The sequence below is a fragment of the Anas acuta genome, chromosome 5 (genome assembly GCF_963932015.1).
Source record: "Anas acuta chromosome 5, bAnaAcu1.1, whole genome shotgun sequence".
In the NCBI taxonomy this organism is placed as follows: domain Eukaryota; kingdom Metazoa; phylum Chordata; class Aves; order Anseriformes; family Anatidae; genus Anas; species Anas acuta.
In genome coordinates, this window is record NC_088983.1 from 5,628,154 (window position 1) to 5,644,198 (window position 16,045).

Sequence of the window (16,045 nt, forward strand, 5' to 3'; positions counted from 1 at the left end):
ACTGCCAGTACTGCATGGCAGATAAGAGCAGGGGTCCCACGTGCGCCCATCTCTGTGCCTTCTCCGCCTCCTCAATTTCCAACAGGACCTGCATCATGCACTCTTGCAGCTCCTCTGCACGCTGCAGCATACATTGTCACGTGTCTGCACCTAATTCATCACAGACATTCTCCAACTTGTAGATTAAAGCCAACACCATCAGGGTGAAAAAAAATGCCAAAATTACAGTCTGAAAGAGGTGAGAGAGAAGCAGGTCAGTGGGCCCTGGTGGGAGCGGGCTGGCGGCTGAGGGAGCTGCGGCAGGAGCCTCAGGCCCCTGGGGTCAGGTAGGAGAGGGGGCAAGGGAGCTGGGAGGCAGCAGGGACTGTGGCCAGTGCCAGCGGGGACAGCCACGAGCCCTGCCCTGAGCGGCTGGGCCCTGGCTGCAGGCTTAGCAAGGCCTCGGGGGGCAGCTTTTGTGCCCCAGCCCTGTGCTGCCCAGCCTTCCCCCTGCTGCTGCACTCGCCTCACGGATGGCTCAGGCCAGACTGCAGCATGGCCCTGAGGGGAGCAGGGACATTCCTGACAGGCACCAAGGGCCCTGAGGTGGACAAGGATGTTCCTGACAGGCCCCAGCGACCATGATGTGAGGAGGGACATTCCTGACAGACCCCAGAGGCCGCAGTGTACTGTAATGTTGTCAAACTACATAGGGGCAGAACCCACCCATATTTATGGGGTGACAGGGGGATCCCAGCAGTTAACTGTACTGGAGGATGAAGCGAGTCTAACTGGAAATAAGTGGCAAAAGCAGCGTATTGTGACAGGCCCGGATGCTCCATGCATCCTTGACGTAGACTATCTCAGGAGAAGATATTTCAAGGACCCAAAATGGTACCGGTGGGCTTTTGGCATAGCTGCCTTAGAGACAGAGGACATTAAACAGTTGTCTACGTTGCCCAGTCTCTGGGAGGACCCTTCTGTTGGGTTGCTGAGCGTCAAAGAACAGCAGGTGCCGATTGCCACCACAGCTGTGCACCGGCAGCAATATGGCACCAACCGAGACCCCCCATTCTCATCCATAAGCTAATTCATCAACTGGAGAGCCACGGGATGATCAGCAAGATTCACTCACCCTTTCATAGTCCCATATGGCCAGTGCGAAGGTCTAATGGTGAGTGGACTGTTGTGGCCTGAATAAAGTCATGCCACTGCTGAGTGCTGCGGTGCCTGACATGCTAGAACTCCAGTACGAACTGGAATCAAAGGCAGCCAAGTGGTACGCTGCAATTGAGATAGCTAATTGATATAGCTAATTGAGATAGCTAATGCATTTTTCTCCATCCCTTTGGCAGCAGAGTGCAGGCCACAGTTTGCTCTTACTTTGAGGGGTGTCTAATACACCGGGAATCGACTGCCCCAGGGGTGGAAACAAAGCCCTACCATACCTAGACTACATGATGTGGACACCGTTTGATTTGCACACCATGGAAGAACTGCCTGTGTTCTGCAGTGTATGAGTGCAAAGAGGAAGGACCCTGGGCTTTTAGAGCACTGGCACATTTATATCTCTCTTGATATGACAGTTACAGAAGACCTCTCAAGCGTTTTCCCATATTGTGTAGGGTGTGGAAAAGGCTCAGAGCCAGCAGAGAGAGGAAGACTGCCACAGACATAGCATGGGGGAGTTGAGAGAGAAGAAGCTTCTTGGATCAGCTCCTCAGCAAAATGCTCCCCGATGCTGTGGCAGCCAAGCTGTCAGCATCTCATGCCCGCCTGTCCTGACCAAGAGTGATACAGACACTCACACACAAAGCATTTGTTTAAGCAAGCAATATATTAGGGTTTTGGAGAGGCCGAGCTCCCGGAGTGAATGGACAATGTGCAAGAGCTAGATGGTCACTGTCCAGCTGGTAACAAAGCCTCTGCTTCAAGCAGCTGCATGGGGTGTGCCTCCCGCAAGGGTGGTTTTGCTGTGGAGAGAACACGGAGGAGCAATTCCCACTGCCAACTGAGCAGCATCTTCTCCATGTCCAGCATGCTCAGCTCTGCAGCACGTGGCAAGCAGTTGAGTTTGTAGCCACCGTAGTCATCAGTGGTTACTACGCTTGGTAGATTGTCCACACGGGGATCTTGCCACGCTTGGCAGTGGGTTGCTGCACGGAGTTTTCCCATCCTCTTTTGTGTCCTGCATTCTCCCCTCTTCTTTCTGTGGTGGGAGGTCATCGCCTGCTGTCAGCAGAGTGCCCCGGAGAGCTCTGCTTTAAGGCCTCTCTCAGTTCCCAAACGTCAACAGTCTTTTGAGCCGATCTCGCAGCTCCTGGAATTCACGCAGTGCCCGGGCATGGACATTTGGATCCTCTGCCATGTGCTGGAAGAGGTTGAGTGGGCTGGATGTTAGGAAATCTGGGTGCAAAGTGATCTCGTCAGGCACTTCCTTGTTCCCTAAGAAGAAGTGGTCCAGGCGTTTCTCCACTATGCAGCAGTGCAGGCACTGCATGATGTCATCCATGTGCTGCAAAAACTCCCTCCTGCACCAGCTTTCCAAAGGGATGGTGTTCAGCAGGTGCATGACGACTGTCTTCAAGACATAGGTGGTAAAATCATTGCCCACCATGATACGGGCACAGAGCTGCATGCATCTGAGGTGGTAGCTGTCCTGCGGGGCATGCGCTTTTATGTACTGGAAGAACTTCATCTCTGCCACTGTGCAGCTCTGTGGCCGTACTGTGTCCAGGGTAAAGATGTCATCAGTGTTCTCGCTGCTGAGAAAAATGTCTGAATCGCCTTGTTGCACTCCAAAAATGAACTCAACAAAGCGGATTTTATCGAAGGCATCAAACACATGGAGCTTGCAGGAGCGTCTGGATGGCAGCACACCAATGTGATGTCTGGCCGACTCAGGCAAAAATTTTAACTTTTTTAAGCTTTAACTGAGCAGCCAGAACTTGCGCTTAACTGACGGAACAATAGTTCGGTCAAACACAGATCCTTGCCACCCATGCCTGGAAGAGAGCTGTCATGCATTTCTTGACCACCATCCCTTTGACAAGCATGCACAGGAGGGATTTCCAACCCCACAGCCAGCGATGATTGTGGCAGCTACAAAGATGCCTGACAGACGCCCTGCTAGCCACAAGCCCCAAAGCTGTGCATGCTGGACATGGAGAAATTGCTGCTCAGTTGGTAGTGGGACGTGCGGTGGGCACCAAGGGTGGGGCGGGGGTCCTGTGATGCGGTGTGGGCACAGGTGACATCAGAGGACGTGTCACAATGGGGGGGGAGGCTTTAAAGGCAGCCGCGGGCAGCGCTGCTTCACTTTGGCCTGAGCCATTGGTGAGTGCAGCAGCAGGGGGAAGACTGGGTTGGGCCAGGGCAGGGCTCGTGGCTGTCCCCGCTGGCACTGCCCACAGTCCCTGCTGCCTCCCAGCTCCCTCGCCCCTTCTCCTACCTGACCCCAGGGGCCTGAGGCTCGTGCCGCAGCTCCCTCAGCCGCCATCCAGCTCCCACCCAGCCCCACTGACGTGCTTCTCTCTCTTTCAGACCATGGTTTGGGCAGCTTTCTATTTCCTGGCATTTTGGGGCTTAGTCAACAGCCCACAGGAAGTCGGGTATCAATTGGATGAAGATGCTGCTCAGTTGACAGTGGGACGTTCGGCGGGCGCTGAGGGCGCAGACTCAATGCAGACTTGGCAGTTCTGGGCCGGTCTTGGGGTTCTCCTCTTAATTTGGCTGTTGTTTTGTCTTCGTAAAAAGTTCGAGGTGTTTGATGACAGCAGCGACGAGGACTTGGAAGAACCAGCGCTCAATGATGAATCGAATGCAGCCATTTTTATTGCAGAGAGCATCCAGCGGCAGCAGGTAAACCTGACCAACTACTGCCGGCTTGTGGAGGAAATGGTGCGCGGCTTTTGCCGTGCCTGTGACTGGGTCTTTAAGGACACTTTCTCTCCAGTGCTGCAGACACCCATTGGAGTGGGCAGTGCTTTTGAAGGCTGGAGTCCCCGGGAGGGTGATACGGTCTACCGCTGCCTTATTCCCATGACAGCTCCTCGTGGGCACTCCTTCCACGTGGAGCAGAACACCAAATGGAATCTGCCATCAAAGGTGTCTCGTATTCGCGTGAAGCTGGAGTGCACGTGCTGGAGGGAGCAGGAGTTTGGGAATATGCTGTGCTTCCTCCACAACCCTGTGGAGGAGCTGAGAAGAAATCAGGAACCCAGCCTCCTACGAACTATGTGCACTCGCTCCTACTTGGATGTGCGTAAAGTCTCCTCCTGGTTCCAGCAGCTGGCAAAATTATCCTGGGAATCTGTGCCTCATTCATCTTCATGGCTGGTTAAAGTACTGAAAACCAGACGGTCTTGCATGCTTCGTTTGATTGATGACACCGGATCAACCGTATTCATTGAGATGATGTTTGGGGTACAACAAGGTGATACGGACATTTTTCTGAGCAGCGATTACTCTGAGGCTCCCGTTACCCCGGACACAGTATGGCCACAGAGCTGCGCAGTGGCAGAGATGAAGTTCTTCCGGAACATAGCCGCGAATGCCCAGCAGGACAGTTTCCACCTCGGATGCATGCAGCTCTGTGCCCGTATCGTGCTGGGCAGTTATTTTACCAGCTATATGATGAAGACCGTCGTCATGCACCTGCTGAACACCATCCCTCTGGAAAGATGGCACAGGAGGGAGTTTTTGCAGCGCATGGATGACGTCGTGGAGTACCTGCGCTCGTGCCTGAGGAAGAAGCGCCTGGACCACTTCTGGTTAGGAAACGAGCAAATGCCTGAGGAGTTCATCTTGCCTCTGGATTTCCAAACATCCAGACCACCCAACCTCTTCCAGGACTTAGCAAAGGACCCAGATCAATACACCCAGGCGCACACTGATTTCCGTGAGCTGCAAGAGCAGCTCATGAAAATGCTGAACTTTGGGAACTGAGAGAGGCCTTCATGCAGAGCTCTCCGGGGTACTCTGCTGACAGCAGGCGATGACCTCCCACCACAGAAAGAAGAGGGGAGAACGCAGGACGCAGAAGAGGATGGGAAAACTCCATGCAGCAACCCACTGCCAAGCGTGGCAAGATCCCCGTATGGACAATCTACCAAGCGTAGTAACCACTGATGACTACGGTGGCTACAACCACAACTGCTTGCCACGTGCTGCAGAGCTGAGCATGCTGGACATGGAGAAGATGCTGCTCAGTTGGCAGTGGGAATTGCTCCTCCGTGTTCTCTCCACAGCAAAACCACCCTTGCGGGAGGCACACCCCATGCAGCTGCTTGAAGCAGAGGCTTTGTTACCAGCTGGACAGTGACCATCTAGCTCTTGCACATTGTCCATTCACTCCGGGAGCTCGGCCTCTCCAAAACCCTAATATATTGCTTGCTTAAACAAATGCTTTGTGTGTGAGCGTCTGTATCACTCTTGGTCAGGACAGGCAGGCATGAGATGCTGACAGCTTGACTGCCACAGCATCGGGGAGCATTTTGCTGAGGAGCTGATCCAAGAAGCTTCTTCTCTCTCAACTCCCCCATGCTATGTCTGTGGCAGTCTTCCTCTCTCTGCTGGCTCTGAGCCTTTTCCACACCCTACACAATATGGGAAAACACTTGAGAGGTGTTCTGTAACTGTCATACCAAGAGAGATATAAATGTCCCAGTGCTCTAAAAGCCCAGGGTCCTTCCTCTTTGCACTCATACACTGCAGAACACAGGCAGTTCTTCCATGGTGTGCAAATCAAACGGTGTCCACATCATGTAGTCTAGGTATGGTAGGGCTTTGTTTCCACCCCTGGGGCAGTCGATTCCCGGTGTATTAGACACCCCTCAAAGTAAGAGCAAACTGTGGCCTGCACTCTGCTGCCAAAGGGATGGAGAAAAATGCATTAGCTATCTCAATTAGCTATATCAATTAGCTATCTCAATTGCAGCGTACCACTTGGCTGCCTTTGATTCCAGTTCGTACTGGAGTTCTAGCATGTCAGGCACCACAGCACTCAGCAGTGGCAAGACTTTATTCAGGCCACGATAGTCCACTCACCATTAGACCTTCGCACTGGCCTTATGGGACTATGAAAGGTTGAGTGAATCTTGCTGATCATCCCGTGGCTCTCCAGTTGATGAATTAGCTTATGGATGAGAATGGGGGGTCTCGGTTGGTGCCATATTGCTGCCAGTGCACAGCTGTGGTGGCAATCGGCACCTGCTGTTCTTTGACGCTCAGCAACCCAACAGAAGGGTCCTCCCAGAGACTGGGCAACGTAGACAACTGTTTAGTGTCCTCTGTCTCTAAGGCAGCTATGCCAAAAGCCTACCGGTACCATTTCGGGTCCTTGAAATATCCTCTCCTGAGATAGTCTACGCCAAGGATGCATGGAGCATCCGGGCCTGTCACAATACGCTGCTTTTGCCACTTATTTCCAGTTAGACTCGCTTCATCCTCCAGTACAGTTAACTGCTGGGATCCCCCTGTCACCCCATAAATACGGGTGGGTTCTGCCCCTATGTAGTTTGACGGCATTACAGTACACTGCGGCCTCTGGGGTCTGTCAGGAACATCCCTGTCCACCTCAGGGCCCTTGGTGCCTGTCAGGAATGTCCCTGCTCCCCTCAGGGCCATGCTGCAGTCTGGCCTGAGCCATCTGTGAGGCAAGTGCAGCAGCAGGGGGAAGGCTGGGCAGCACAGGGCTGGGGCACAAAAGCTGCCCCCCAAGGCCTTGCTAAACCTGCAGCCAGGGCCCAGCTGCTCAGGGCAGGGCAGGTGGCTGTCACCACCAGTCCTGGCCACAGTCCCTGCTGCCAGGGACCCTTGCTGCCACCATCCCCTTGGAAACGTGGCACAGGACGGATTTTCTGCTTCGGCTGGATGATATCAGTTGGTACCTTCGCTGCTGTGTGGAACAGAAATGCCTCAAGCACTTCTTTGGCAACGAGATGGTGCCCGATGTGATTGTCCTGCCACCAGCCTTCCAGTTGTCTGGCCCGGTCAACCTCTTCCAGCATCTGAAGCAGGACCCATATGCTAAAGCTGCAGAAGTTCAAGGTGGTGCGAGATCAGCTGAAAAGACTGCTGATCTACGGACATGACAGAGACCTTCATGCACTGCTGATGGCAGATGATGACCTGCTAGCACCCTGTGGGGAGCTGGACCCCGTGCAGCTCCAGAGGCTGCTTCATGGACGCTTGACGCAGAGACTCCTCATACCAAGTGGGCTTGGTTCTTGGCCTGTCCATTTCACTGGGAGCTTGGCCTCTGCAAAGATTCCAATAAATGTCTTGCTTGAACAAACTCTTTGTCTGTGAGTGTCGTCCTCGAGCCACTGGGGCCTGTCAGGAACGTTCCTCGTCCCTTCAGAGCCATTGGGGCCTGTCAGGAACGTTCCCTCTCCTGTTAGGGCCGTTGGGACCTGCCAGGAACTTTCTGGAACCGCTCAGGACTGTTGGGGCCATTGCTCCCCCCTGTCCCTCTGTTGGGACCACTACTCCCCCCACCAGGGCTGCTCCCCCAGCTCCTCTCCAGCACTGGCATCCCCCAGTGTCACTGCCTGGCCCTGGGTGGCAGTGCCTCAGCTCTTGCCAGGGATTTTTCAGGATCAATCTGTGTTAACCAAGCAACAGAAAGAGCTGGAGGTCTGGATGAGAGACAAGAACTGGTACTGGCCAGATTTATGAAGACAATAATGCAGTCTGCACAGCCCTCTGCACCCCAACAATTAGCACCATGAATTTAGACTTTGCCAGTAATCCACATCAAAGCACGTTTAGTACAGCAGTTGGCTTCCACTCCAAGGGGTTTCAGCCAACCTGGCCATTTCTTGCCAGTGTCCACGAGAGCTGTGACTTGGTGTAGTGGGTTTACGTGGCAAGGTTTTAGTAGCAGGGGGCATTAGGGGTGGCTTCTGGGAGAAGGATCTAGAAGCTGCCCCATGTTTGGGAAGGGCCCCACTGCTGACCTGAGCCGAGCCAATAAGCCGAGCCAACAATGTTCTTTTGCGCCTCTGTGAGAGCATATTTAAGACAGGGAAAAAAACGCTGTGCCACACAGCAGCTGGGAGAGTGAGAGGAGTGAGGAACAGCCTTGCAGGCGCCAAGGCCAGTGCAGAAGGAGGGGGAGAGGTGCTCCAGGCGCCGGAGCAGAAGTCCCCTGCGTCCTATGGTGAGGCCCACGGTGAAGCAGGCTGTCCCCCTGCAGCCCATGGAGCAAGGCAGGAAAAGGCAACAAACAATGCTTTAAGTCTATTACCATCAATGTCCATGACTGGGGGAGCACAGTTGGTCTGGTTGAAGTGCTCCCATATCTTCCATGACTTATAACAGTCTCTATTTTCTATTCCTTTTCTTGATTACAAACACCGGAGAATTCCAGGGCTAGTTGTGGGAACAATATGTTGTGCTTTAAGTTGTTAAGTAACTCGGCCTTCAGGTCTCATGCATCCCAGTCTTCCCGGATTGAAGGGAAACAGTTCCAGCTCCCTTTCAAGGCCAATAGGGCCTGGATCAAAAGGCACGTCCAGGTCACCAGAGGGTGTAACAGCAAAGTCATGGCAGTAGCGGTGGGGGAGCCGATGGTGTAGCAGATGGATCTGTGGATGAGCCCGCAGCTCCCTCGCTGTCTGGCAAACCACACGTTTCTGACTGTGGTCCCATATGTCTCTTTAAGGCCTCAGAGATTGCTCGCCAGGTGCCGAGCAATCCCACCGCAACCTGGTCGATTTTATTAGCAGAGTCCCACACCTTGACCTCAATTTGGTCCCGTGTTTCAGGATCATAAACTGTCTGATTGTTAATAAAGGGAATAAGCTGTAAGGTTACCAGGACAGTCTTTGTTTCTAAGGACGTATGATTCCCCGTAATGCGCAGCTGCTTACCAGCGAGGGGCAGTTGTGTGCTCGGCTCCACTTCTCTCAGCTCGAGCTTCTTCCCAGCTGCGGTGCGCCCATTTCCAGCGACTTCCTGTACGAGCTTCTTTGAGCGGTTTGCTGAGTTTGGCCAAACCTATCTTCATGAGGCGATCAATGTGCCTGTTCCTGTCTTGGTCCCTGTTCTGCTAGCCTGTCCCTATTCAATCCTTCTTTCTACTTCTTTATTGATGAAATAACTTCATTGTGTTGCCTTCTTCATCTTGAGGACAGGCTCCCCTCTTACACCCTTCACCCCACAGCAGTCCTTTTCAAAACAACTTTTCACTGGTCAAACAACTTTGCCCGGCAACAGCAAACACCCAGCAACTTCCATGCCTTAATGGCTGGAGAACAAGCAACCCGAGGGGGCAAGGCGTCTCCTGAATCATCCTTCTTTGTTCCCTCTAAACTCTTTACATTCCTGATGGCCTCATCGTTGAGAGTCTGATGTAATCATCAACCATGTGGCTTGCCGACCCCCATGGCCACACTCCCACATCTCCCCCTTCTTTATTAATATCAACCATCTTCTTGACACAAATCATTACTCCATATATCACATTGATTTGTTCTAGTTGCTTGCCCAAAACTATATGTTGTTGTTGTTGCAAATATTGGTTTCCTGCTTGGGTTAGATCTTCTCCTTTGTATGGCATTTGGTAAGGACTGCCATAGAATATCTCTAAGGGTCTTAGTTTTACCAATACATATTGATTTCTAGACAGATTTTAGCAATCTGCTCTTTTATCAAATGATTCATTTGTTTCCACTTGGCCTTTTGCCTGTGGCCCATACGGAGTGTGTTGTTGCCAGTCAATCCCCAGCACTTCGCTGACTTGTTGGGTCAGTTCTGAACTGAAGTGTGGTCCCCTGTCAGATGACATTACTGAGAGTACACCAACTCTCGGAATAATGTAATTCAACAATACTTTGGACACTTCTCTGGCTTTGTTAGTTCTACATGGGAATGCTCCTGGCCATCTGGAAAAGGTGTCTGTTAGTACCAATAGGCATCTGAACCCCCCTTTCCTTGGGAGTTCTAAGAAACCAATTTGCCACTGTTTCCCAGGAACGTTTCCCTTCCCTATTGTTCCCATTTGGGGGCTGATTCCCGTCTGTGGATTCTTTTTAAGACATATGACACCTTGTTGTGATACTTGTCTGACAAATGAGGGCCAATCCATTTTCTACTTAAAAACTGTTATAATATTTCAGCTCCCCAGCATGCTTTACTATGTTCTCCGATAACCATCTAATACAACGTGGTATCACAACTCTCCCATTATTTATTTGTGTTAAACCTCTAGGTAACATTTTCCATTTACATCTTCAATTAATTGCTTATAAATCTTAGAGTATCCTACTTCATTTTCTAAGCTTTTGTTAATGCCTCAGAAAATGTGTTAGTTAATGCCTTTGATACTGGGAGAGAAGAAGCTTCTTGGATCAGCTCCTCAGCTAAATGCTCCCCGATGCTGTGGCAGCCAAGCTGTCAGCATCTCATGCCCGCCTGTCCTGACCAAGAGTGATACAGACACTCACACACAAAGCATTGTTCAAATAAGCAATGTATTGGTATTTTTGCAGAGGTCAAAGCTTCGGTGGTGAATGGACGCTTCCCGAGAGGCTGGGTAGTCACTGTCCAGCTGGTAACAAAGCCTCTGCTTTCAGCCTCCCGCAAGGGTGGTTTTGCTGTGGAGAGAACACGGAGGAGCAATTCCCGCTGCCAACTGAGCAGCATCTTCTCCATGTCCAGCATACTCAGCTCCGAGGCATGTGGCAAGCAGGATGTCCGTCCACAATCATTGCTGGCTTTGGGGCTGGGAATCCCTCCTGTGCATGCTTCCCAAAGGGATGGTGGTCAGGAGGTGCGTGACAGCTGTCTTCAAGGCATGGGTGGCAAAGTTGGTGCCTAAGAGGATACAGACACGGAGCTGCAGATGTCTGACGTGGAAAGTGTTGTGCCGAGCATGCCTACGTGTGTCCTGAAGAACTGCATGTCTGGCACAGGGCAGCTCTGTGGCCACTTCGTGCTGCTGCTAACAACGCGCTCTGCCTACTCGAAGCTCATGAAGGGGTCTGAGTTGTCTTGCTGTACCCCAAGCATCATCTCGATGGAGCGTGAGCTTGCAGAAGCGGGTGGAGGGCAGCACCATTAGCTGGAGTTAGGATGACTGAGGCGCAGCCACCCAGGCTTCTGTCACCAGTTCCTGGAACCACTTTGCTGTCTTCAGTATGTTAAGCAGACAAGGGGAAGCTCCCACTGTCCCAAAATAAGGAGGATCCAAGCCCAGTTGGTATCAGGAGTGGTTGGTGTCAAGCCTCTGGAGCTGCATGAGGTCCGTCTCTCCACAGCATGCTAGCAGTTCATCACTGGCGATCAGCACGACGCCTTCGCCGTGCACGATACTTTCTTTCATGTCCGTAGGTTATCAGTCTTCTGAGCCGCTCTCGCACCACCTCGAACTTCTCCAGTGCATCATCTTCGGCATATGGGTTCTGCTTCAGGTACTGGAAGAGGTTGATTGGCTCAGAATTTTGGAAGGATGGTGGCAGGACAATCACATCGGGCACCATCTCATTGCCAAAGAAGAAGTGGTCGAGGCGCTTCTCCCTCACACAGCCACGCAGGCACTGCATTATATTATCCATCCGAAGCAGAAAATCCGTCTTGTGCCACATTGCCATGGGGATGTTGGTCAGGAGGTGCATGACAATAGTCTTGACGACATAGGTGGGAAAGACGGTGCCCTCCACCAAATGGGCACAGACCTGCATGCACTTGAGGTGTATGCTGTTGAACATGCCTTCTCTGGCCACGTGCTGGAAGAACTTCCTTTCTGCAACTGAACAGCTCTGTGGCCATGTTGTGCTGGGGATGGAGGTGTCCTTTCTCATCTGGCTGCTCAGGAAGATATCGGAATCCTCTTGCTGCACCCCAAATATTATTTCAGTTGTGAGTCTTCTCCTGGCAGCACCTGTCAGCTGGAACTTGCACGTGCGGGTGGAAGGCAGCACTTCTACATTGTAAACCTCCGACTGAGGCATAAGCACCCAGGCTGTTTTCACAAAGTTCTGGAACCACCTTGCAGTCTTCTCCGCATCTAGGTAGGAGTCCGTGCAGAGGGTGCTTAGGAGGCTCGGCCCCTGCTTTTTCAGCTCCTCCTCAGAATGGTGGAGGAAGCACAGCACGTCCCCAAAGTCCTGCTCCCTCTCGCACGTGCACTCCAGCTCCACACGGATAGAGGACTTCCTCGCCAGCAGATCCTCTTCATTGCCCAGCTCCAGGTGGAAGCAGTGCCCACGGGGGGCCGTCATGGGCACAAGTAGGCGGTAGACAGGATCCTTCATGTGGGGATTCCAACCTTCAAAGGCACCGCCCACTCCGATGGCTCGCTGCAGCTTCATAGAATGACTGAGTCAAAGATATGCAGGAGGTCTCCCACAATCTCCTCCACCAGTGCGCATCTGACGGTCGGATCCAGGAATGGCCAGTAGACGCGCTCAGCTATAAATCTGGGCAGATCTCTTGCATCATTGGGGGGTGGTGGTACTCTCACTTCCTCCTCTTCACTGCTGGAGCTCTGGTCATCACTGTCATGTTTCTGGGTATTTTTAAAGAGCAGGCATACTTTCCAAAAGGGCAGGAGAGCAACACCAACACAGGCCCAGAACTGCCAGTACTGCATGGCAGATAAGAGCAGGGATCCCACGTGCGCCCATCTCTGTGCCTTCACCGCCTCCTCAATTTCCAACAGGATCTGCATCATGCACTCTTGCAGCTCCTCTGCACGCTGCAGCATACATTGTCACGTGTCTGCACCTAATTCATCACAGACATTCTCCAACTTGTAGATTAAAGCCAACACCATCAGGGTGAAAAAAAATGCCAAAATTACAGTCTGAAAGAGGTGAGAGAGAAGCGGGTCAGTGGGCCCTGGTGGGAGCGGGCTGTGGCAGCCAAGCTGTCAGCATCTCATGCCCGCCTGTCCTGACCAAGAGTGATACAGACACTCACACACAAAGCGTTTGTTTAAGCAAGCAATATATTAGGGTTTTGGAGAGGCCGAGCTCCCGAAGTGAATGGACAATGTGCAAGAGCTAGATGGTCACTGTCCAGCTGGTAACAAAGCCTCTGCTTCAAGCAGCTGCATGGGGTGTGCCTCCCGCAAGGGTGGTTTTGCTGTGGAGAGAACACGGAGGAGCAATTCCCACTGCCAACTGAGCAGCATCTTCTCCATGTCCAGCATGCTCAGCTCTGCAGCACGTGGCAAGCAGTTGTGGTTGTAGCCACCGTAGTCATCAGTGGTTACTACGCTTGGTAGATTGTCCACACGGGGATCTTGCCACGCTTGGCAGTGGGTTGCTGCACGGAGTTTTCCCATCCTCTTTTGTGTCCTGCATTCTCCCCTCTTCTTTCTGTGGTGGGAGGTCATCGCCTGCTGTCAGCAGAGTGCCCCGGAGAGCTCTGCTTTAAGGCCTCTCTCAGTTCCCAAACGTCAACAGTCTTTTGAGCCGATCTCGCAGCTCCTGGAATTCACGCAGTGCCCGGGCATGGACATTTGGATCCTCTGCCATGTGCTGGAAGAGGTTGAGTGGGCTGGATGTTAGGAAATCTGGGTGCAAAGTGATCTCGTCAGGCACTTCCTTGTTCCCTAAGAAGAAGTGGTCCAGGCGTTTCTCCACTATGCAGCAGTGCAGGCACTGCATGATGTCATCCATGTGCTGCAAAAACTCCCTCCTGCACCAGCTTTCCAAAGGGATGGTGTTCAGCAGGTGCATGACGACTGTCTTCAAGACATAGGTGGTAAAATCATTGCCCACCATGATACGGGCACAGAGCTGCATGCATCTGAGGTGGTAGCTGTCCTGCGGGGCATGCGCTTTTATGTACTGGAAGAACTTCATCTCTGCCACTGTGCAGCTCTGTGGCCGTACTGTGTCCAGGGTAAAGATGCCATCAGTGTTCTCGCTGCTGAGAAAAATGTCTGAATCGCCTTGTTGCACTCCAAAAATGAACTCAACAAAGCGGATTTTATCGAAGGCATCAAACACATGGAGCTTGCAGGAGCGTCTGGATGGCAGCACACCAATGTGATGTCTGGCCGACTCAGGCAAAAATTTTAACTTTTTTAAGCTTTAACTGAGCAGCCAGAACTTGCGCTTAACTGACGGAACAATAGTTCGGTCAAACACAGATCTTTGCCACCCATGCCTGGAAGAGAGCTGTCATGCATTTCTTGACCACCATCCCTTTGACAAGCATGCACAGGAGGGATTTCCAACCCCACAGCCAGCGACGATTGTGGCAGCTACAAAGATGCCTGACAGACGCCCTGCTAGCCACAAGCCCCAAAGCTGTGCATGCTGGACATGGAGAAATTGCTGCTCAGTTGGTAGTGGGACGTGCGGTGGGCACCAAGGGTGGGGCGGGGGTCCTGTGATGCGGTGTGGGCACAGGTGACATCAGAGGACGTGTCACAATGGGGGGGGAGGCTTTAAAGGCAGCCGCGGGCAGCGCTGCTTCACTTTGGCCTGAGCCATTGGTGAGTGCAGCAGCAGGGGGAAGACTGGGTTGGGCCAGGGCAGGGCTCGTGGCTGTCCCCGCTGGCACTGCCCACAGTCCCTGCTGCCTCCCAGCTCCCTCGCCCCTTCTCCTACCTGACCCCAGGGGCCTGAGGCTCGTGCCGCAGCTCCCTCAGCCGCCATCCAGCTCCCACCCAGCCCCACTGACGTGCTTCTCTCTCTTTCAGACCATGGTTTGGGCAGCTTTCTATTTCCTGGCATTTTTGGGCTTAGTCAACAGCCCACAGGAAGTCGGGTATCAATTGGATGAAGATGCTGCTCAGTTGACAGTGGGACGTTCGGCGGGCGCTGAGGGCGCAGACTCAATGCAGACTTGGCAGTTCTGGGCCGGTCTTGGGGTTCTCCTCTTAATTTGGCTGTTGTTTTGTCTTCGTAAAAAGTTCGAGGTGTTTGATGACAGCAGCGACGAGGACTTGGAAGAACCAGCGCTCAATGATGAATCGAATGCAGCCATTTTTATTGCAGAGAGCATCCAGCGGCAGCAGGTAAACCTGACCAACTACTGCCGGCTTGTGGAGGAAATGGTGCGCGGCTTTTGCCGTGCCTGTGACTGGGTCTTTAAGGACACTTTCTCTCCAGTGCTGCAGACACCCATTGGAGTGGGCAGTGCTTTTGAAGGCTGGAGTCCCCGGGAGGGTGATACGGTCTACCGCTGCCTTATTCCCATGACAGCTCCTCGTGGGCACTCCTTCCACGTGGAGCAGAACACCAAATGGAATCTGCCATCAAAGGTGTCTCGTATTCGCGTGAAGCTGGAGTGCACGTGCTGGAGGGAGCAGGAGTTTGGGAATATGCTGTGCTTCCTCCACAACCCTGTGGAGGAGCTGAGAAGAAATCAGGAACCCAGCCTCCTACGAACTATGTGCACTCGCTCCTACTTGGATGTGCGTAAAGTCTCCTCCTGGTTCCAGCAGCTGGCAAAATTATCCTGGGAATCTGTGCCTCATTCATCTTCATGGCTGGTTAAAGTACTGAAAACCAGACGGTCTTGCATGCTTCGTTTGATTGATGACACCGGATCAACCGTATTCATTGAGATGATGTTTGGGGTACAACAAGGTGATACGGACATTTTTCTGAGCAGCGATTACTCTGAGGCTCCCGTTACCCCGGACACAGTATGGCCACAGAGCTGCGCAGTGGCAGAGATGAAGTTCTTCCGGAACATAGCCGCGAATGCCCAGCAGGACAGTTTCCACCTCGGATGCATGCAGCTCTGTGCCCGTATCGTGCTGGGCAGTTATTTTACCAGCTATATGATGAAGACCGTCGTCATGCACCTGCTGAACACCATCCCTCTGGAAAGATGGCACAGGAGGGAGTTTTTGCAGCGCATGGATGACATCGTGGAGTACCTGCGCTCGTGCCTGAGGAAGAAGCGCCTGGACCACTTCTGGTTAGGAAACGAGCAAATGCCTGAGGAGTTCATCTTGCCTCCGGATTTCCAAACATCCAGACCACCCAACCTCTTCCAGGACTTAGCAAAGGACCCGGATCAATACACCCAGGCGCACACTGATTTCCGTGAGCTGCAGGAGCAGCTCATGCAAATGCTGATCCTTAGGAACTGA

The 16,045-nt window shown here is 52.7% G+C and overlaps 4 protein-coding genes across 4 annotated transcripts; 2 read left to right on the forward strand and 2 right to left on the reverse strand.

Moving 5' to 3' along the window:
* Nucleotides 1–3,525: 3,525 nt before the first annotated feature.
* LOC137857221 (inositol 1,4,5-trisphosphate receptor-interacting protein-like 1) lies at nucleotides 3,526–4,926 on the forward strand. The gene has a single exon (XM_068683447.1). The coding sequence runs from the start codon at nucleotides 3,526–3,528 to the stop codon at nucleotides 4,924–4,926; it is 1,401 nt and encodes a 466-aa protein (XP_068539548.1).
* A 6,332-nt stretch (nucleotides 4,927–11,258) lies between these two features.
* LOC137857224 (inositol 1,4,5-trisphosphate receptor-interacting protein-like 1) lies at nucleotides 11,259–12,296 on the reverse strand. Its single transcript, XM_068683449.1, has one exon. The coding sequence runs from the start codon at nucleotides 12,294–12,296 to the stop codon at nucleotides 11,259–11,261; it is 1,038 nt and encodes a 345-aa protein (XP_068539550.1).
* A 1,077-nt stretch (nucleotides 12,297–13,373) lies between these two features.
* On the reverse strand, nucleotides 13,374–14,597 carry LOC137857226 (inositol 1,4,5-trisphosphate receptor-interacting protein-like 1). The gene is made up of 2 exons (XM_068683452.1): nucleotides 14,550–14,597; nucleotides 13,374–13,997 (listed from the first exon to the last, which is right to left on the reverse strand). The coding sequence occupies exons 1-2, from the start codon at nucleotides 14,595–14,597 to the stop codon at nucleotides 13,374–13,376; spliced, it is 672 nt and encodes a 223-aa protein (XP_068539553.1).
* Nucleotides 14,598–14,644: 47 nt separating this feature from the next.
* On the forward strand, nucleotides 14,645–16,045 carry LOC137857227 (inositol 1,4,5-trisphosphate receptor-interacting protein-like 1). The gene has a single exon (XM_068683454.1). The coding sequence runs from the start codon at nucleotides 14,645–14,647 to the stop codon at nucleotides 16,043–16,045; it is 1,401 nt and encodes a 466-aa protein (XP_068539555.1).